The following is a 13,829-nucleotide window of genomic DNA, read 5'->3' as shown; positions in this document are numbered from 1 at the left end:
TGTAGCGCGAGGAGAGATGCGCGTGTTCAGATTGTAGCGACATCGAGACGCAGATCCACACCGCGCGAGGAATGCCATCTGAGCTCGCGCATCAATGTTTCACTGGGGCAAGTGGAAGAAGAGGATGGGAGCGAATAGCTCTTCCAAGAGGCCGGTTTTCGACGAGAAAGAGGATGGTGAGTAGTGTGCACAGCATGTATATATGTGTATATAGCACGAACCTGTTATTTTTAACAGTTCGTTTTCGCATGCTATTTAAATTGCACGTGTGCTCTTTGAAGTTCCTCATAGTACGCCGGTGGCTTCACTTTATATTTAAATAAGACAAAATATCAATAATTGCCGATTGATTTTAAACATTTTTAAACACCAGTGTGCATTTTACTAAAACATAGCCAGGCGGATTCTTTACGAGTTCATCTGCTGATTATTAAAAATCGTTAATATAGAGTATATTATACAGTATATTATACAGTATATTAGACAACTTTAAGATGGCTTAAAAAAAATCCCATTCTGTTACAACTTCAATGACTGCAGTGATGTTTGGCCGAATTGATACTTTCATCACACTTAACCACAAACTTGTGTAAATTCAAGGGTATTATTATTTATTTATGTCTTGTTGTCCACTAGCCCCTTATACTCCCATATCACATATTCTAAACACTGAACGCATTTCCAATTGTTGACTTCATGAGCTGTCTACATTTTACTCCAGTCACACACTCTGCAACCATGTAAAACTGGTCATTCTAAATAAATTGCTTAATTTTTCATGCATCGTTTATGGAGCAAAACATGCCAAGTGGAATTATCTGCCATCTAATTGACTAATTAACATGGATGAGGTAGAAAATGTGGCATTGAAAACAATGCCACATGAAGGCTGATGATGGAAGAGAGTATGTCAGCGTGGCTTCAGGGGCGGACCCCTTGTGTGGCACTTTTACCACAGTCACGATGAGCTCGGTCCTCGCATCTTCATCAGAATCCAGAGGGGTTTTTTTTCTCGAAAGCCCTGGAAACGGGGTCAGATCACTGTAGAGTTTTGATCACATGATTTAACATGCGAGAGAAGATACAAGGGGAGGCTAGATAGGGAGAAATTGCAATGGCCCATTTATTTGCAGCATACGCCCACAAATTAATCATGTTCTTATCTTTATGTAAAAATGTGCACTTTCTGCATATCATAGCCATTATACTTGCACATGTATTTATATCTGCATTATTATTGCAATAAGAAAGTACTGTGTGAAATATGCATCAGTAGATGAGGAACAGTTGCATATGAAAGGCAAATCAAATCCCTCAGGTTTTCCACCACTGTTTGTACCTTAATGTCTGTGTGGCTTTGTCTAGGCAGATTAATGAGTACAGCCTGAAGGAGCTTCTTGGATATCAAGGTTCTTAAAGGCTGAACACAATTGCTTTTTGTAGTCTCAGATGTATTCACTGGTTTTTTTCATTATTGAAGCCCCACTTGTATGCACAGGTATGCACACTAGCGTCACATCCAAAACAGTGTTTGTTTCCTTACCTATCCACTTACAGTCTAGGCTGTGTTATTTTGTTTGTTCCATTCATACACCACCTTTCTCATACCTAGGATCACTTCACAAAGAATTCAGGGGGAAAAAATTGTGCTCTGACCAATCTGACCACGTTTGGCCAATAATATACCAGAGACAGATACTGGATGGTGGGAACATTTCTGGTCATAGTGGCTAGTTTGAGAGTAGAGGCTCTAACTCAGATGTGTCCTGTACCTATAGCTAACCCACAGTATTCTAACAGCCCCATGCAGATCAAATCCTATAACAGGTGTGGCAGCCCACTCTGCTGCAGAGGCAATGCTGACCGCCTGCGCATCATATTACATCCCACTTTTGCTGTATTTGATGATGTATGGGAAGAAAATATATTACTCTTCATGTTCCATGGATGAATAAAGGCAAAAAGAGAGATGTGCTAGCCTCGCTGTGGAAGACTGGCTTTGCTATCTACTGGTGCTCAGGTTGACTACTGTGCAGTGTGTGGAGGTAATTAGCCTGCTTCTCTTGTATGGTGAAGTTGCCTGGCTTCATAAGGACCTCCGCCTTTGCGTTCTGGGAGATGGCATATGGCTCACATTAGGCTGTAACAGCGGTGCTCGGCAGAAAGGGCTCCAGGATAATCCAGTTGCAAGGAAATGAATGTACCGCTGGGGTTGTCAGTTGGCCAATTCAACAGATTGCCTGATTGGGACAAAGAGGGAGTGTTTAGATCTCTAAGGCCACACAGGTTATTGATGAACAGGATCTCTGTGGATCATTATGGCAAATTGGATCATTGAAGTCTAAACCTTCAGCAGAGCCTCACAGTGGGCTGGTTTCCAGTGATGACTGACTGGCACTGGAAGAGTGCAAGGAACATAAAGACCTTACCTCAGCCACCGTTAAGTGCGGTGCAGGAGTGCTGTAATATGAGCTCTGAAACAATTTCAGAGTATTGCTCTCACTGCAAATAGAACATGGCAGAAAAATGATGAACATTGATCTTGTGTATATGTGTGTGTTCACAAGTTACTTGAACAATACATTGGAAAACTGCAGTTTCCAAATATTTTTTAAAATAATTTTCTCCAGAGGAAAGACCACCTATAAAATGCAGGGCATGAAATATTTAGTAATATGTTTCTAATAATTAAGTTAGTTGAACTTTTGTTCCGGGAAATGACACATTCAGACTTTCAGATTATAGTGAGCTGAGGGGTTTGGACATTTTGAGCACAGAAAAAACAGTTCAGTAAGTCACGTTATGTCACTGCACTCACTGTATGTCACTGTACTCATTGTATATTATTACACTCATACACTCACTGTGTGTCACTGCACTCAAAGTTTGTCATTACACTCATACACTCATTGTATGTCACTATACTCACTGTGTCATTACACTCACACACTCACTGTGTCACTGCTCTCACTGTATATCATTATACTCACACACTCACTGTATATCACTGCACACTCACTCTAAGATGCATCAGAGACCAAAGAGTGTAGTGAGGTTTGCCTTTTAGGTTAGGTCTGGAGCTGTTAGTATTGTACTTAAACTCCTTCTCAACTCTCTCTCTCTGTCTCTCTGTCTCTATCTCTACCTCTATCCTTCTTTCTCATTAACTGTAATGACCACTGAATGATTTTGTTTGCCTCATTTTTCCCTAGTTAGCTTATTCTGTCTCTATCCCTCCACCCCTCTCTCCACCCCATACACATGTACGCATGCATGCACAGAGAAAGAGAGTGGGAGAGAGTAAGATTGAGGGTGTGAGTCGGTCAGGGTGTGTGTGTGAGTGAGTGAGTGTGTCTGGGTGTGTATGTGTGTGCGTGCGTGCGTGTGTCATGTGCACGCGTGCGTGTGCCTGTGTGTATGTGTGTGTGTGCACGCCCGAGTGTACGTGTGTGTATGCGCGCGAGTACGTATGCGCCCTTGTGTGTGTGTGTGTGTGTGTGTGTATGTGTGTGTGTGCTGTCAGTGTGTGTAGCTCATTTCCAGCTGGTGTTTGGCAGTGGGTTTGTTTTCAGCTTTTCAGACCTGCCCTGTGCTGGCTTGCACGACCCTAAAAGCACATGCATAAATAAATGATAGAGAATGGGCTTCATGCCATGATGATGTGATATAACATTATAACATTATTAACATATATGGAGAATGTCATTTTACTTGGTAATTAATACTCCATATTAATGTTTAAAAGTTTCGGAAATTTGTCTAAGAAACAACTCTGTATCTTTATTGTTGTCCTTTGGGAAGCCTAATGGTGTTTAGGAATACACAATAATATTATGTACAACATAATAATTTGGAGAAACCTCAGCTGAAACCATTTTTTCATGCTTCAACCTATAAAAATGCATTAGTTTTCATATCTAGAGTACACAATAATTACCAAAACAAGTCCACTTGCATTGGGCTCTTTCCTCTCAAGAGCGCCGTATGCCGCATGCCCATTATCCTGTAATGGGATTCATGGAGTGGTCTTCAGGTCAAGCCAAGACTTTTTTAATGTGCTGCTATGAGGGTGTTCTGACAAAGGCTCAGACTCGTGCTCCCATGCCCACTGCCACTGCCCTCGCCCACTCGCTCGGGACGTCAAGGCAAAGCAAGAGAGGCCGTCAACGTCTTATTTAAGCTGCGTCACTCTCCGCTGTGCCCTCCTGCCACCTCGCCATGACCGAATCAAAAGTACCCCATCCCCTTTGGACAGTGAGATGGTATACAGATATATCTGTAGGACGGGGGCCGCACGTCCTTCTGTAGGCAACGTGCTGCATTGCAGTCAGTGCCCTATAATTGGACAGTAATGCAGTTTGCAGCGTTAGCATTTTTTTTGGCCTCTATTTAGAGCAGAGCAAATTTGAAATGGAACAATAGCTGTGAGGGTATGGTGCCCTGTGTTCGACCTAATCCAAGGGTGATCACGTCGGCACTTTTTGCAGCGTGTAAGTGTACACAGCTCTTTTGATACATGCCAATATCCTATCCCTAGCCCTCAGATTCTACAGATCAGGCACTTTGGGCAAGTTAATATAATCCTAAATAAGGCCGTGGTGTTTGATGCTTGGGCTGTCTCCCATACGTCTGACCTCACACTGGGGGTTTTCCCTGGTGACACACTGCCAGGACTGTACAGCAGCCGTTTCGGTCCCTTCTTGTTTCAGCATCTTATTTTCACCACAAGACTTTCTCCCAGAACTCAGTAGACGTCTAACAGGCTTTTATTAGCAAAACCGCAACCTGGTTCTTTGTCTTCTTGAGGTATATCAGTGGTTTGGATGTTGAAGGCTTACAAAAACACACACATGAGTTCTTCTCTATTTGATATTGTCTAGTAATTAACTGTGAATATCGTTTGCCTGGTTGTTTGTTACTGCTAAGCTTATTGGCGCCTTACTGTTTTTATCACTACCAAATAATCAAACAATTGATTTTGACACAGCTGATGTATTGCCTGATTGATTTTCTTTTTGTCTGATTTTGCAGTTCATGGCTGGTCTACTTTTACATAATTAATGTTTCTTCAGTCCCCATGTTGACAGATGACTGTATCTCCAGGTTTAAATGACACCTAGAAAATGGCCTCTAGTGGGAATGAAGGTTTAATTTACAATACATATTTGAAGAGTACAGAGCCAAAATAACAAACAATTCCACTGTCCACTTTAAAAAAAATATTTAACATTTACATGTATTTTTCATATATATCAAGGCATTGTGCTCTTTTTAAACATTTATCAAAAGGAGAGTTAAGACATCTTTCTATCTCTTTCTCGCTCTGTCCTCCTTTCTTTCCTCTGTTCTCTTTTCTTCTGACCTCAGTTCTCCGTTGTTTTTTGCACCGTGTGTTGTTCGTTTGCACGTTGCAAGCGCGTTGATATTTTCGTCAGTACACTTAGCAAGATGGCAGAGCTCATTTATCTTCTCTGACTGATCGTTTGCCTTCGGTGGCTAATGAGAACGCTCCTGGACGAAGTCTAATTACTGTGCTTCAGTGTCCTCCACTTCAGTGGCACTGATTGAAAAGCGTCACCATTGGCAGCTGTGATGAATTCATCAGGAGGGGGGTGCGATGGCTCTGTTTGCTCTCCACAGATGAGGTCTCTAATTAATTGGCTTTGCGGGGTTATGCAGGGCCATAGTGATTTAGCCCTAGAGCAGAAAAGCTGCATTATTTAGCCTGCTGCTGCAGACATTTTACCTCTCGGAAAATATAGTGCAAAATATAGCACAGTCCTCTCTCCATTTCAGTCCCACGAGCTAAGTGCCTCCCAAGTGATGTGACTATCCCCTCCCCACCCCCTTCTGTCCCTCACATAGGTTCTTAAGATCTCATGATCTCACAAGGAGAATAATGTGTCATTTTAACCACTTTTTGAAACTATCCATCCATTTTTGCAGAAAAGGAAGTGAGAGGCAGGCTAAAGATGGAGCCGTGATCTCTCACTGTAGCTGCCTCTGCCATGTTCTCAGACCTCCGCTGACCTCTCATCATCTCTTGTGCATGAGTGATGACCCCACTCTGATCACACGCCCACAACAGCAAGAGGTCAGGAGTCTAGAGAACTCGAGTTGCTCAGAGTTAATACCGGTCAGCACGTCGGCGCTGGGCTCAGTGAAGTCCACCCTCCCCACCTCTGTAACGGCATATAAACAAAATGAATAAATAATGTCCTGCTGCCGTGGTCCACCACTGTCTCTGTTAGCTGGAGGAACCATGTAGAGAAGAGCATCTCAGCTCGTTCCTCAAAACACTCTGACCCAGTTCCCAGTGCACCTGTACCCAGGTGTTTAGTGTTCCTACTGGCCTGGGTCGGGTGTCTTTGGAGCTCAGAGAGAGCAAAAGTGGGAACTGTCAGCTAAGCCCAGAGGGCCAGGTTGAGAAGCACTGCTGTAAACAGGGGCTAGAAATAGGATGTTTGATCTTGGCTGCATCAGAAGCAGGACGCTCGTGAGAGCTGGGCTGGACGCTCAACATATGTCTCGTTAGGGGGCAGCAAAAAATGAGAAATATGATTCAAATATGATTGTCAAAGGCTGTGACAGAGTTCACAGCTCTTTAACAGTTATTTCAATATATATGTATATATATCTGCATGTATTTGGCCATTTGTGTACATGGAGATGGCTTTGTTCTTCTGTAAATCATGCCTAATTGCATCAGTGTGAAATGGCTCACTGATCTCACTGCTGTGAAACATCTCTCGCTCTCTTGCCTTCTCTTCTGCTCGGTTTCCTTCTCTCCCTTCAGTAGGGGGCGAGGTCGGCCAAGGTGAAGTCTGAGTGAGCGCTCTGTGAACCACCAAGAAAACAGGGACGTGGGGTCCCAGATGCAGAGGGCCGCTCGGACGTGGCCCCCCTGCTGCTCTGTGAGCGCTCGTCTCTGCAGCATAGTTGAAGGACGAAGGAGGAGGTTGTGGTCCGTACACTTCTCGAGGTGGACCAAACCCAGAAATGGCTGTCCTGAGCAATACATGTTTTCAGTCGATTATCCTATGTTGCATGTTATTACCTATCACTCCTAAAACACTTGAAATTGTCCTTGTAGAATGGATTCTGTTATGCCGGCTGGATTTAGGTGCTCAACAGTGCAACAGAACCCAGAAGGTGATCTTTGGTCAACTGTAATGTCTGTTTAAATAAGCCTTCAGTAATTGCTGGTCCTCCTTTGAGGGAAAGGGGATAAGCCAGTGCTTTCATCCTCCCAGAATCATAAACCCATTAAGTATGAGTGCATGAGTAAGTTAGTTATGATGAAGCACATATTTCTAAATCGTGATGCTAAGCAGCCCTTCCCAATCAAGCGTTGAAACAAAACAATTCAATCACCCTACTGAGTGCTTTCTTTTTTTGTCCTCCAACAAAGCTAATTGGGCTCTATGTCCAAAGCAATTTATTACACTCAACAGTAGGTGTCAGCTGACAATGTTCTTATATCAGTTTGCAAGCAGTGCATGACAGAGCCCTCCCTCTGTGTTCTAGTGCTAAATCTATATGTCTCACACTGAATATTTTTTGCAAAAAGGCAACCACCCATCTCTAAAATTATGATGGTAAAAAATATTCCATAATCTACTGAAGTAGTCAAATGCTTGTCAAAATGTGTGTCAAATACTGCCAGTGTGCCATAACAGTAAGACTGTATATATACATACACTGTCCCCCCCCCCACATACACATACACACCATGTGCACTCTCGCACACCCTACGCCCACCTCTGTGCTGTGTGTGAAGTTTCCCTGCAACAGTGAGCAGGGAGACTGGATGTGAAGGACACTGCGTGAGAAAAAGTGCAGTGTGTTTTCATTCTCACGCAGGAGTCCCAGGAGCTGGCACCCCCTGCACTGGAGGTGGGTCACGCATCACTCCAGGGTGGGTCACGTGTCACTCCAGGGTGGGTCACGCGTCACTCCTGGGTGGGTCACGCGTCACTCCTGGGTGAGAGACGCAATACGAGTGCCGATCCCCATGATCAACAGCCTTGGGCTTTCTAGAGGCCGCGTGGAGACGTAAAGGTTCCTCGAGTGCATACGTTCTCGATATTTTCGCTTCCCGTGTTGCTTTCCAGTCATATCACAATAAGACTTCCTGACGGAGGTGGTGGGGATGTGTATGGCCACGCCGTTCAGTGCTCCATGGCGTGTTTATGTCCTGAGATGAGCTCGGAGCAGTAGCATTAAAGCTTCTTCAAGTCTGCAAATGGCACAAGAGGGAAAACAGAAGCTGCAGTGCATTGTGGCTGAAGGAACCAAACAGCAGACAGCATCCAGCGTGCAAGGGAGTAGTGAAACCTGATTAGAGCGCTCTCCCTCTGCGAGCAAGCATGCGTGCTCCACACACACGCTGCCAGGCGGAGCGAGGAGAGAGAGGCGGCCAGGCCAGCTCCAGCTCCGGCAGGCTCTTCAAAGCCAGGCCCGTCTGCCCAGCAGCCGTTATCGATCCAGCCCACGCTCAGACAGCAGCAGCCACTGGCCTGTTCTAATGCAATCAGCCATGCCAGCCAGGCATGGTGCAACAATGAAAGGGCACGTGTTGAGAAATAGGGTGTTTCCCCATCCCTTTCTCTCTTTCTTTCTCTCCCCCCTCTCTCTCTGTCTGTCTGTCTCTCTCTAGTTTGCCTGTATGCAAGATGCCAGTATGCAAGACGCAGGACACCCACAAATCACCATAACACTCTTCCCCAGCACCGCCTCCCAGACGTCCCAGTGTAGGCACCAGACGTCAGCGCCGGTTGTGGATGCTGGATTATTGGAGGATGCGGTCGATAAGAGCCAGAGAGGGAAACGTGAAACCCTTTTTCTTCCGTTGCTCTTTCTCAGAATGCTGCCAGCATGACACCTTGCCTTTGAAGTGGAAAGATCAAATAATGCCCAACACCAATAACAATTCATAGCAGAGAAATGAGATGAGACAATGAAAGTGCTTACATGAGTAACGAGTGGAGATCTGATAGCGTTTCCAGGCATTACAGCACATATCAATAGCCTTTTTTAACATGATGTCATCACCCCCTCTCTTCTTTCTGACGTTTCAGTTACAAAGCATCATTAAAAATGCATACATAAAATAGCCACAGCTACAACAACAAAAGACTGTTTGTGTCCTCATACTTATTCACAAGAGAGTGAGCTTTGAAAGCCAACCATTAAACCGTATTGGTCCCTCAGCACACAAAGGAAAAGCACTGAGAGTTGCAACAGTGATAATAGTAATTTGAGAACACAGAGACTTTAGATGTATAGATTTAGACCAAGAAAACAAAAGGGTGCCTCTGTCATGCTTTGGCTCCAGACATATAAAAATAGTGCCGTTGACAGCTACTGTTTGTTCAGTCTAATGAGATTGCTTTGGCCAAAGATCCTAATTAGTTGGACTGGGAAAAACCCACTCAGCATAGCTACTGAATTGCTTTTTTTCCAGCTGGACTGCAAAAAAAACCCACTCAGCACAACTACTGAATTATTTTTCCAACCGGGAAAACACTCATTCAGCACAGCTGCTGCATTGTTTTTCCAACAGGACTGGAAAGAAATCCAATCGGCACAGCTACTGAATTGTTTTTTTTTCACAGCTGGACTGGGAAAACACCCATTCAGCACAGCTACTGAATTGTTTTTACAGCTGGATTGGGAAAACACCCATTCAGCACAGCTACTGAATTGTTTTTACAGCTGGATTGGGAAAACACCCATTCAGCACAGCTACTGAATTGTTTTTACAGTTGGATTGGGAAAACACCCATCCAGCACAGCTACTGAATTGTTTTTACAGCTGGATTGGGAAAACATTCATTCAGCACAGCTGCTGAATTGTTTCATCTCAAAATCTTTAGATTTTTCCTTTTTGATTTTGGGAAGACCCCTAACCTCAGCCAATTAGACAGATCGTGTCATACACTAGCTATGATGGATGCCAATCATGCAAAGCTTCCTATTAAATCTCCAGGTGTAGCAGCAGGGGTCTGCAGTTTCCCTTGTGATCAATAAAGTCTCATCAGGCTTTACATTTTTTATTGCTGTGGGAGATACCAAAACTGCTTCATTTTTTTTTGTGTGTGTACATGTAAATGTGTACATATAAAAAGTATCAGCTTTAAAAATCATGTAATGCAATTAGAAATATAGACTTAGGAGTCAAGACCAAATATGCCAAATGTGTTCAGTGTCCCTCAGCAAACATGAGTAATGGTCGCTGTTTGAAGCTCACAACAAGGACAGATGGACACTTCACATAGCTGCTAAACACCAGAAAAACACTGTCAAAATTTACTGAATCAAATTAGCACCCCTCTGACCCAGGCTTGACAAAACAGTGTACGATTCACCAAGCTGTAATTCATAGCAATGCGGCCAGTCGGAAACCAATTGTATAATATTTAACATCTGGTCTGAAGCTGGCGTTGTTTTTTTGTCAGGCGTGGGTAGAATCCATTCCCAGCTTTGCTTTTTAGCCTTTCCTTTGTTGCCCTTGAAGATCTCTCATCCTTGGTAAAAATGTCTGTTTGAACTGCCGGGGGGTCTCTTTCTGGAGGCTTACTGCTGTCTCCATTATTATGGGATGCCTTAACCACATATTTATTCCCTTTAGAGGCAAAGGGTAGACACTACGTCGTCTGAGTGCTGTGATTTAAGGAGCGGTACATCGGTCCGCCCTCACTGGCTGTCACTGGCTCCGTTGGCTTGGCTTTTTGCGAGAAAGGATTGTCTCCAACCAAATAAATATGTGCTTAGATCAAATCTACTAAACAATTCACATAGAATTTCTGTGGGATCTTCTGTAAGCAAGTAATATTTGATGCACATAGGTATTTTCATGAATGTGTATGGCAGACATTGTAGAGTAAGCTTTTAGCTGCTCCAGGGTTTACTTAGAAGGTTTGATACTGTTGTGTTAGTGTTTGTCTAAAATCCATGCGGGCCAACCACAATTTTCACGAGTCATTGCATTCTGCATACCCATCATGCATCGGTACAGCACTGTTTGTGTCTTGGGGGCATTTGTAGTCATGATTGTGATTAATAACAAAGAACTTATGAAATTTACATCACCTCTGCATGCATAAGTAATGACAAATATGGCATCACCTACCAGCAATTGAGTCACATTTATTCAGTGACTGTCATGACACTCTGGGAAGGAGATGCATTAGATGGTCTTTTTTTTACTATGATGATGCACCTCATAATCAACAGACTAGAGGGGTTTTTTTAATCAGTGAGTTAGCAGCATAAACTATAATCAAAACCCTTACCTTATGCATCAGAAGAAAAACTGCAGTACATAAGGGCAACCAGGCTAGGACCTGCCGTGATCCCCTGAGACTGTACAGAATGTTACAAAGACTAATTAGCTGTGGGCAGTAACAACAATAAACAGCATCTTATGCCAATTTTATGAAAGAGCTTAAGGTTAAAAATAAATAAATAAATAAGAAGAATTGTAAGAATTACAATAAATCTGAATTAAATCTGTTAGTTGGGAGTCAGGAATTTTCATGTCAAATGAATGACTACATTCTTTATATTTATTTAGAATATGTATGTGGTTTTTTACATCATGAAGAAAATCTTGCAAATTTGTTGTGTGCCTTCGTACATGCTCTATACTACTCTGACCTAATTTCCCCTAGTAACAGCCAGGCAATGATGAATAGAGAAAATTCTCCTTTAATCCTGCTTCTTAGAACACTGCATCTTAAGTGGGATGCACTTTATGGAAGGGAGCATTCATTAGTACTGTCAGGTAGGCATTAGAAAGTGTTTGTTCCCTCTCTAAATGTCTTCGGTTTGAAGCAGCAGCCAGATATGAGAAAACAGCACGAGTTAAAACACTCATTAGAAGATCCTCCCCACTGGAGCGCTGTGCTGGTTCTGAGCTAGGCTGCTTTCTCAGATCTCTGACTGCAAGCTCATGCCACAGAGAACACATCAGAAGCCAGAAGCCAGATATTTACAGTATCTCACCATCTCTACAGCAGTCTCTTCTCACGAGCCTGTCAGAGCTTCACTTTTTTTGACTACTAAGCAAAAATACGCTTTTTTTTAATCCGAAGAAAGGCTTCAGAATTCACTAAGCAGTTAAATTAGGCAGTGTGCCTCCAAGCTCCTGGTGATTACTACTGCATGACAGAGGGCGCGAGGAAAAGAAGAATGTGTCCCCTGGTCTGAGGCAGGGGGCTGTTCACTGCCCTGTCGTTTCTGTGCGAATGTGTGTGTGAGGCTGCGCTTCAGAAGCCGCAGGACCCGAGGTGGCCGTTACCGTTTGTCAAAATAAACCGTAGGACATCACAGCCTCGATATCCCCAGTCGAGGTTAGGTGCTAATGACGTGCTCACCGTGGCCCTCCGGCTGAGGGAGATCCCCTCCTGAGCCCGCCAACCGAGGCTCTCCAGATAGCTCCATGAGTCAAACTGACGCTAATAAGCCTAAGTGGTTTTTAGCGTGTCCAAAAATTGATTACTATTTTAATGAGTTTTGCACTGTTCAAATTGCTGTCGTGTTTTCTTCATGTGGAATGTATTTGTACAGCGTTGGTATAGTCCCACGTTTTGCTGTTCAAATATAATATGCAGGGTCATGTATCAAAAGCTAACACTGAAGGAATTTGTGTACTGGATAATAGGAACACACTTCTATTTCTGCGTGCCAGTGTCACGCAAAAGCAATCATGTTAGCACTAGTGTATTATTTGACCTGCTTAATGTTTTGTTGTGTTTTAAAATGTTAAAAACCATTGTGCAACTTTCAAGCTATTACATCATACTTGGCATTCAAACTACACAATGAGCGCTGGTGTAAGGTCTCCTATAACACACACATTAGATAAAATGTATTCACTGAAAAAATGTCCTCTTATCAAGGGAGTTGTGAGACATACTGAAGTGAACAGGCAGTGCTCAGTGATGGAGCATCACACATTTAACACCCCACTACACAGTGTTACAGAATTATTCAAATAACTCTTCCAGCAACAGCACTGCATGCTTTCCTTTGCCCTCCAAAATGTGGTTTAAATAACATAGTAATGACTAGGAAATACAAGTGCCAACTTTTACTTTTTAATAGGGGAGATTAGTCTTTCTTGAGAGTTACAGATATGGGAGTACTTCATCTATCTCTAAAAAACAGCAATTTACTTTATGACCTAGGTCATTAAAATCTACAGTGCCACAATGCCGTAGGGATAATAACCTGGCTTGCTGTTAGCCATATCCAGAAATCTGAGATCGTGCATTTCAGATCTCGTTTCTTCTGGACTGACGAGGTTCTGTATGCAGTATGTTTTCCAGTGGCCCCCACTAATGAGCACTTTATGGTGAGAGCCATTAGCAGCCTACTGGAAAGTGTATCTGTGTTCTCACCCTGGGCTGTAACCCAGTAGGAGTCATGGCAATAACTCCTGCAGCTCCATCCAATCTGCCTTGCCTGGTCGATTTCAGTGATGCGAATCAGCAGGGTCTGGGCCTCTTTGTCAGCAACAGTTTTTCAAGATCTTCAGCAAAGAGCTCTCGTCACACAGTGGGTAATGGAAGCGGTCAGCGTGGCAGGAAGATGCTGTGAAAAATAAGAAAACATCGAGTTTGTTGTAGGGCCGACTCAAAGCAGTAGAATGGACAACCATGACCTGGTGGGAAACGGTACACTAAAGGCATTCAGTATAAGAATGATGTGTTTTCCAAGTTTGTAAGAACGGCATGTTGCAAAATTAAACTTCCAAAGACTCATTTCCTTTCCTTTTCTGTACAATTCTCTGCACAAGAAGTAAAGGTCTGAGTTTGTTGAAC

The 13,829-nt window shown here is 43.3% G+C and overlaps 1 protein-coding gene across 1 annotated transcript in view; it reads left to right on the top strand.

The window, feature by feature from the left end:
- Positions 1-36: 36 nt before the first annotated feature.
- The window catches only part of stk32c (serine/threonine kinase 32C), a 52,687-nt gene continuing 38,894 nt past the window's right edge, over positions 37-13,829 (top strand). Inside the window, exon 1 of the mRNA XM_076974250.1 lies at positions 37-176. Within this exon, the coding sequence (XP_076830365.1) occupies positions 95-176 (82 nt within the window). The 5' untranslated portion in view covers positions 37-94. The remainder of the gene's footprint in view (positions 177-13,829) is intronic.

The sequence above is a fragment of the Brachyhypopomus gauderio genome, chromosome 15, assembly GCF_052324685.1.
Source record: "Brachyhypopomus gauderio isolate BG-103 chromosome 15, BGAUD_0.2, whole genome shotgun sequence".
Lineage (NCBI taxonomy): Eukaryota > Metazoa > Chordata > Actinopteri > Gymnotiformes > Hypopomidae > Brachyhypopomus > Brachyhypopomus gauderio.
The sequence above is the reverse complement of the archived record's forward strand: the minus strand, read 5'-3'. Positions and strand labels throughout refer to the sequence as shown.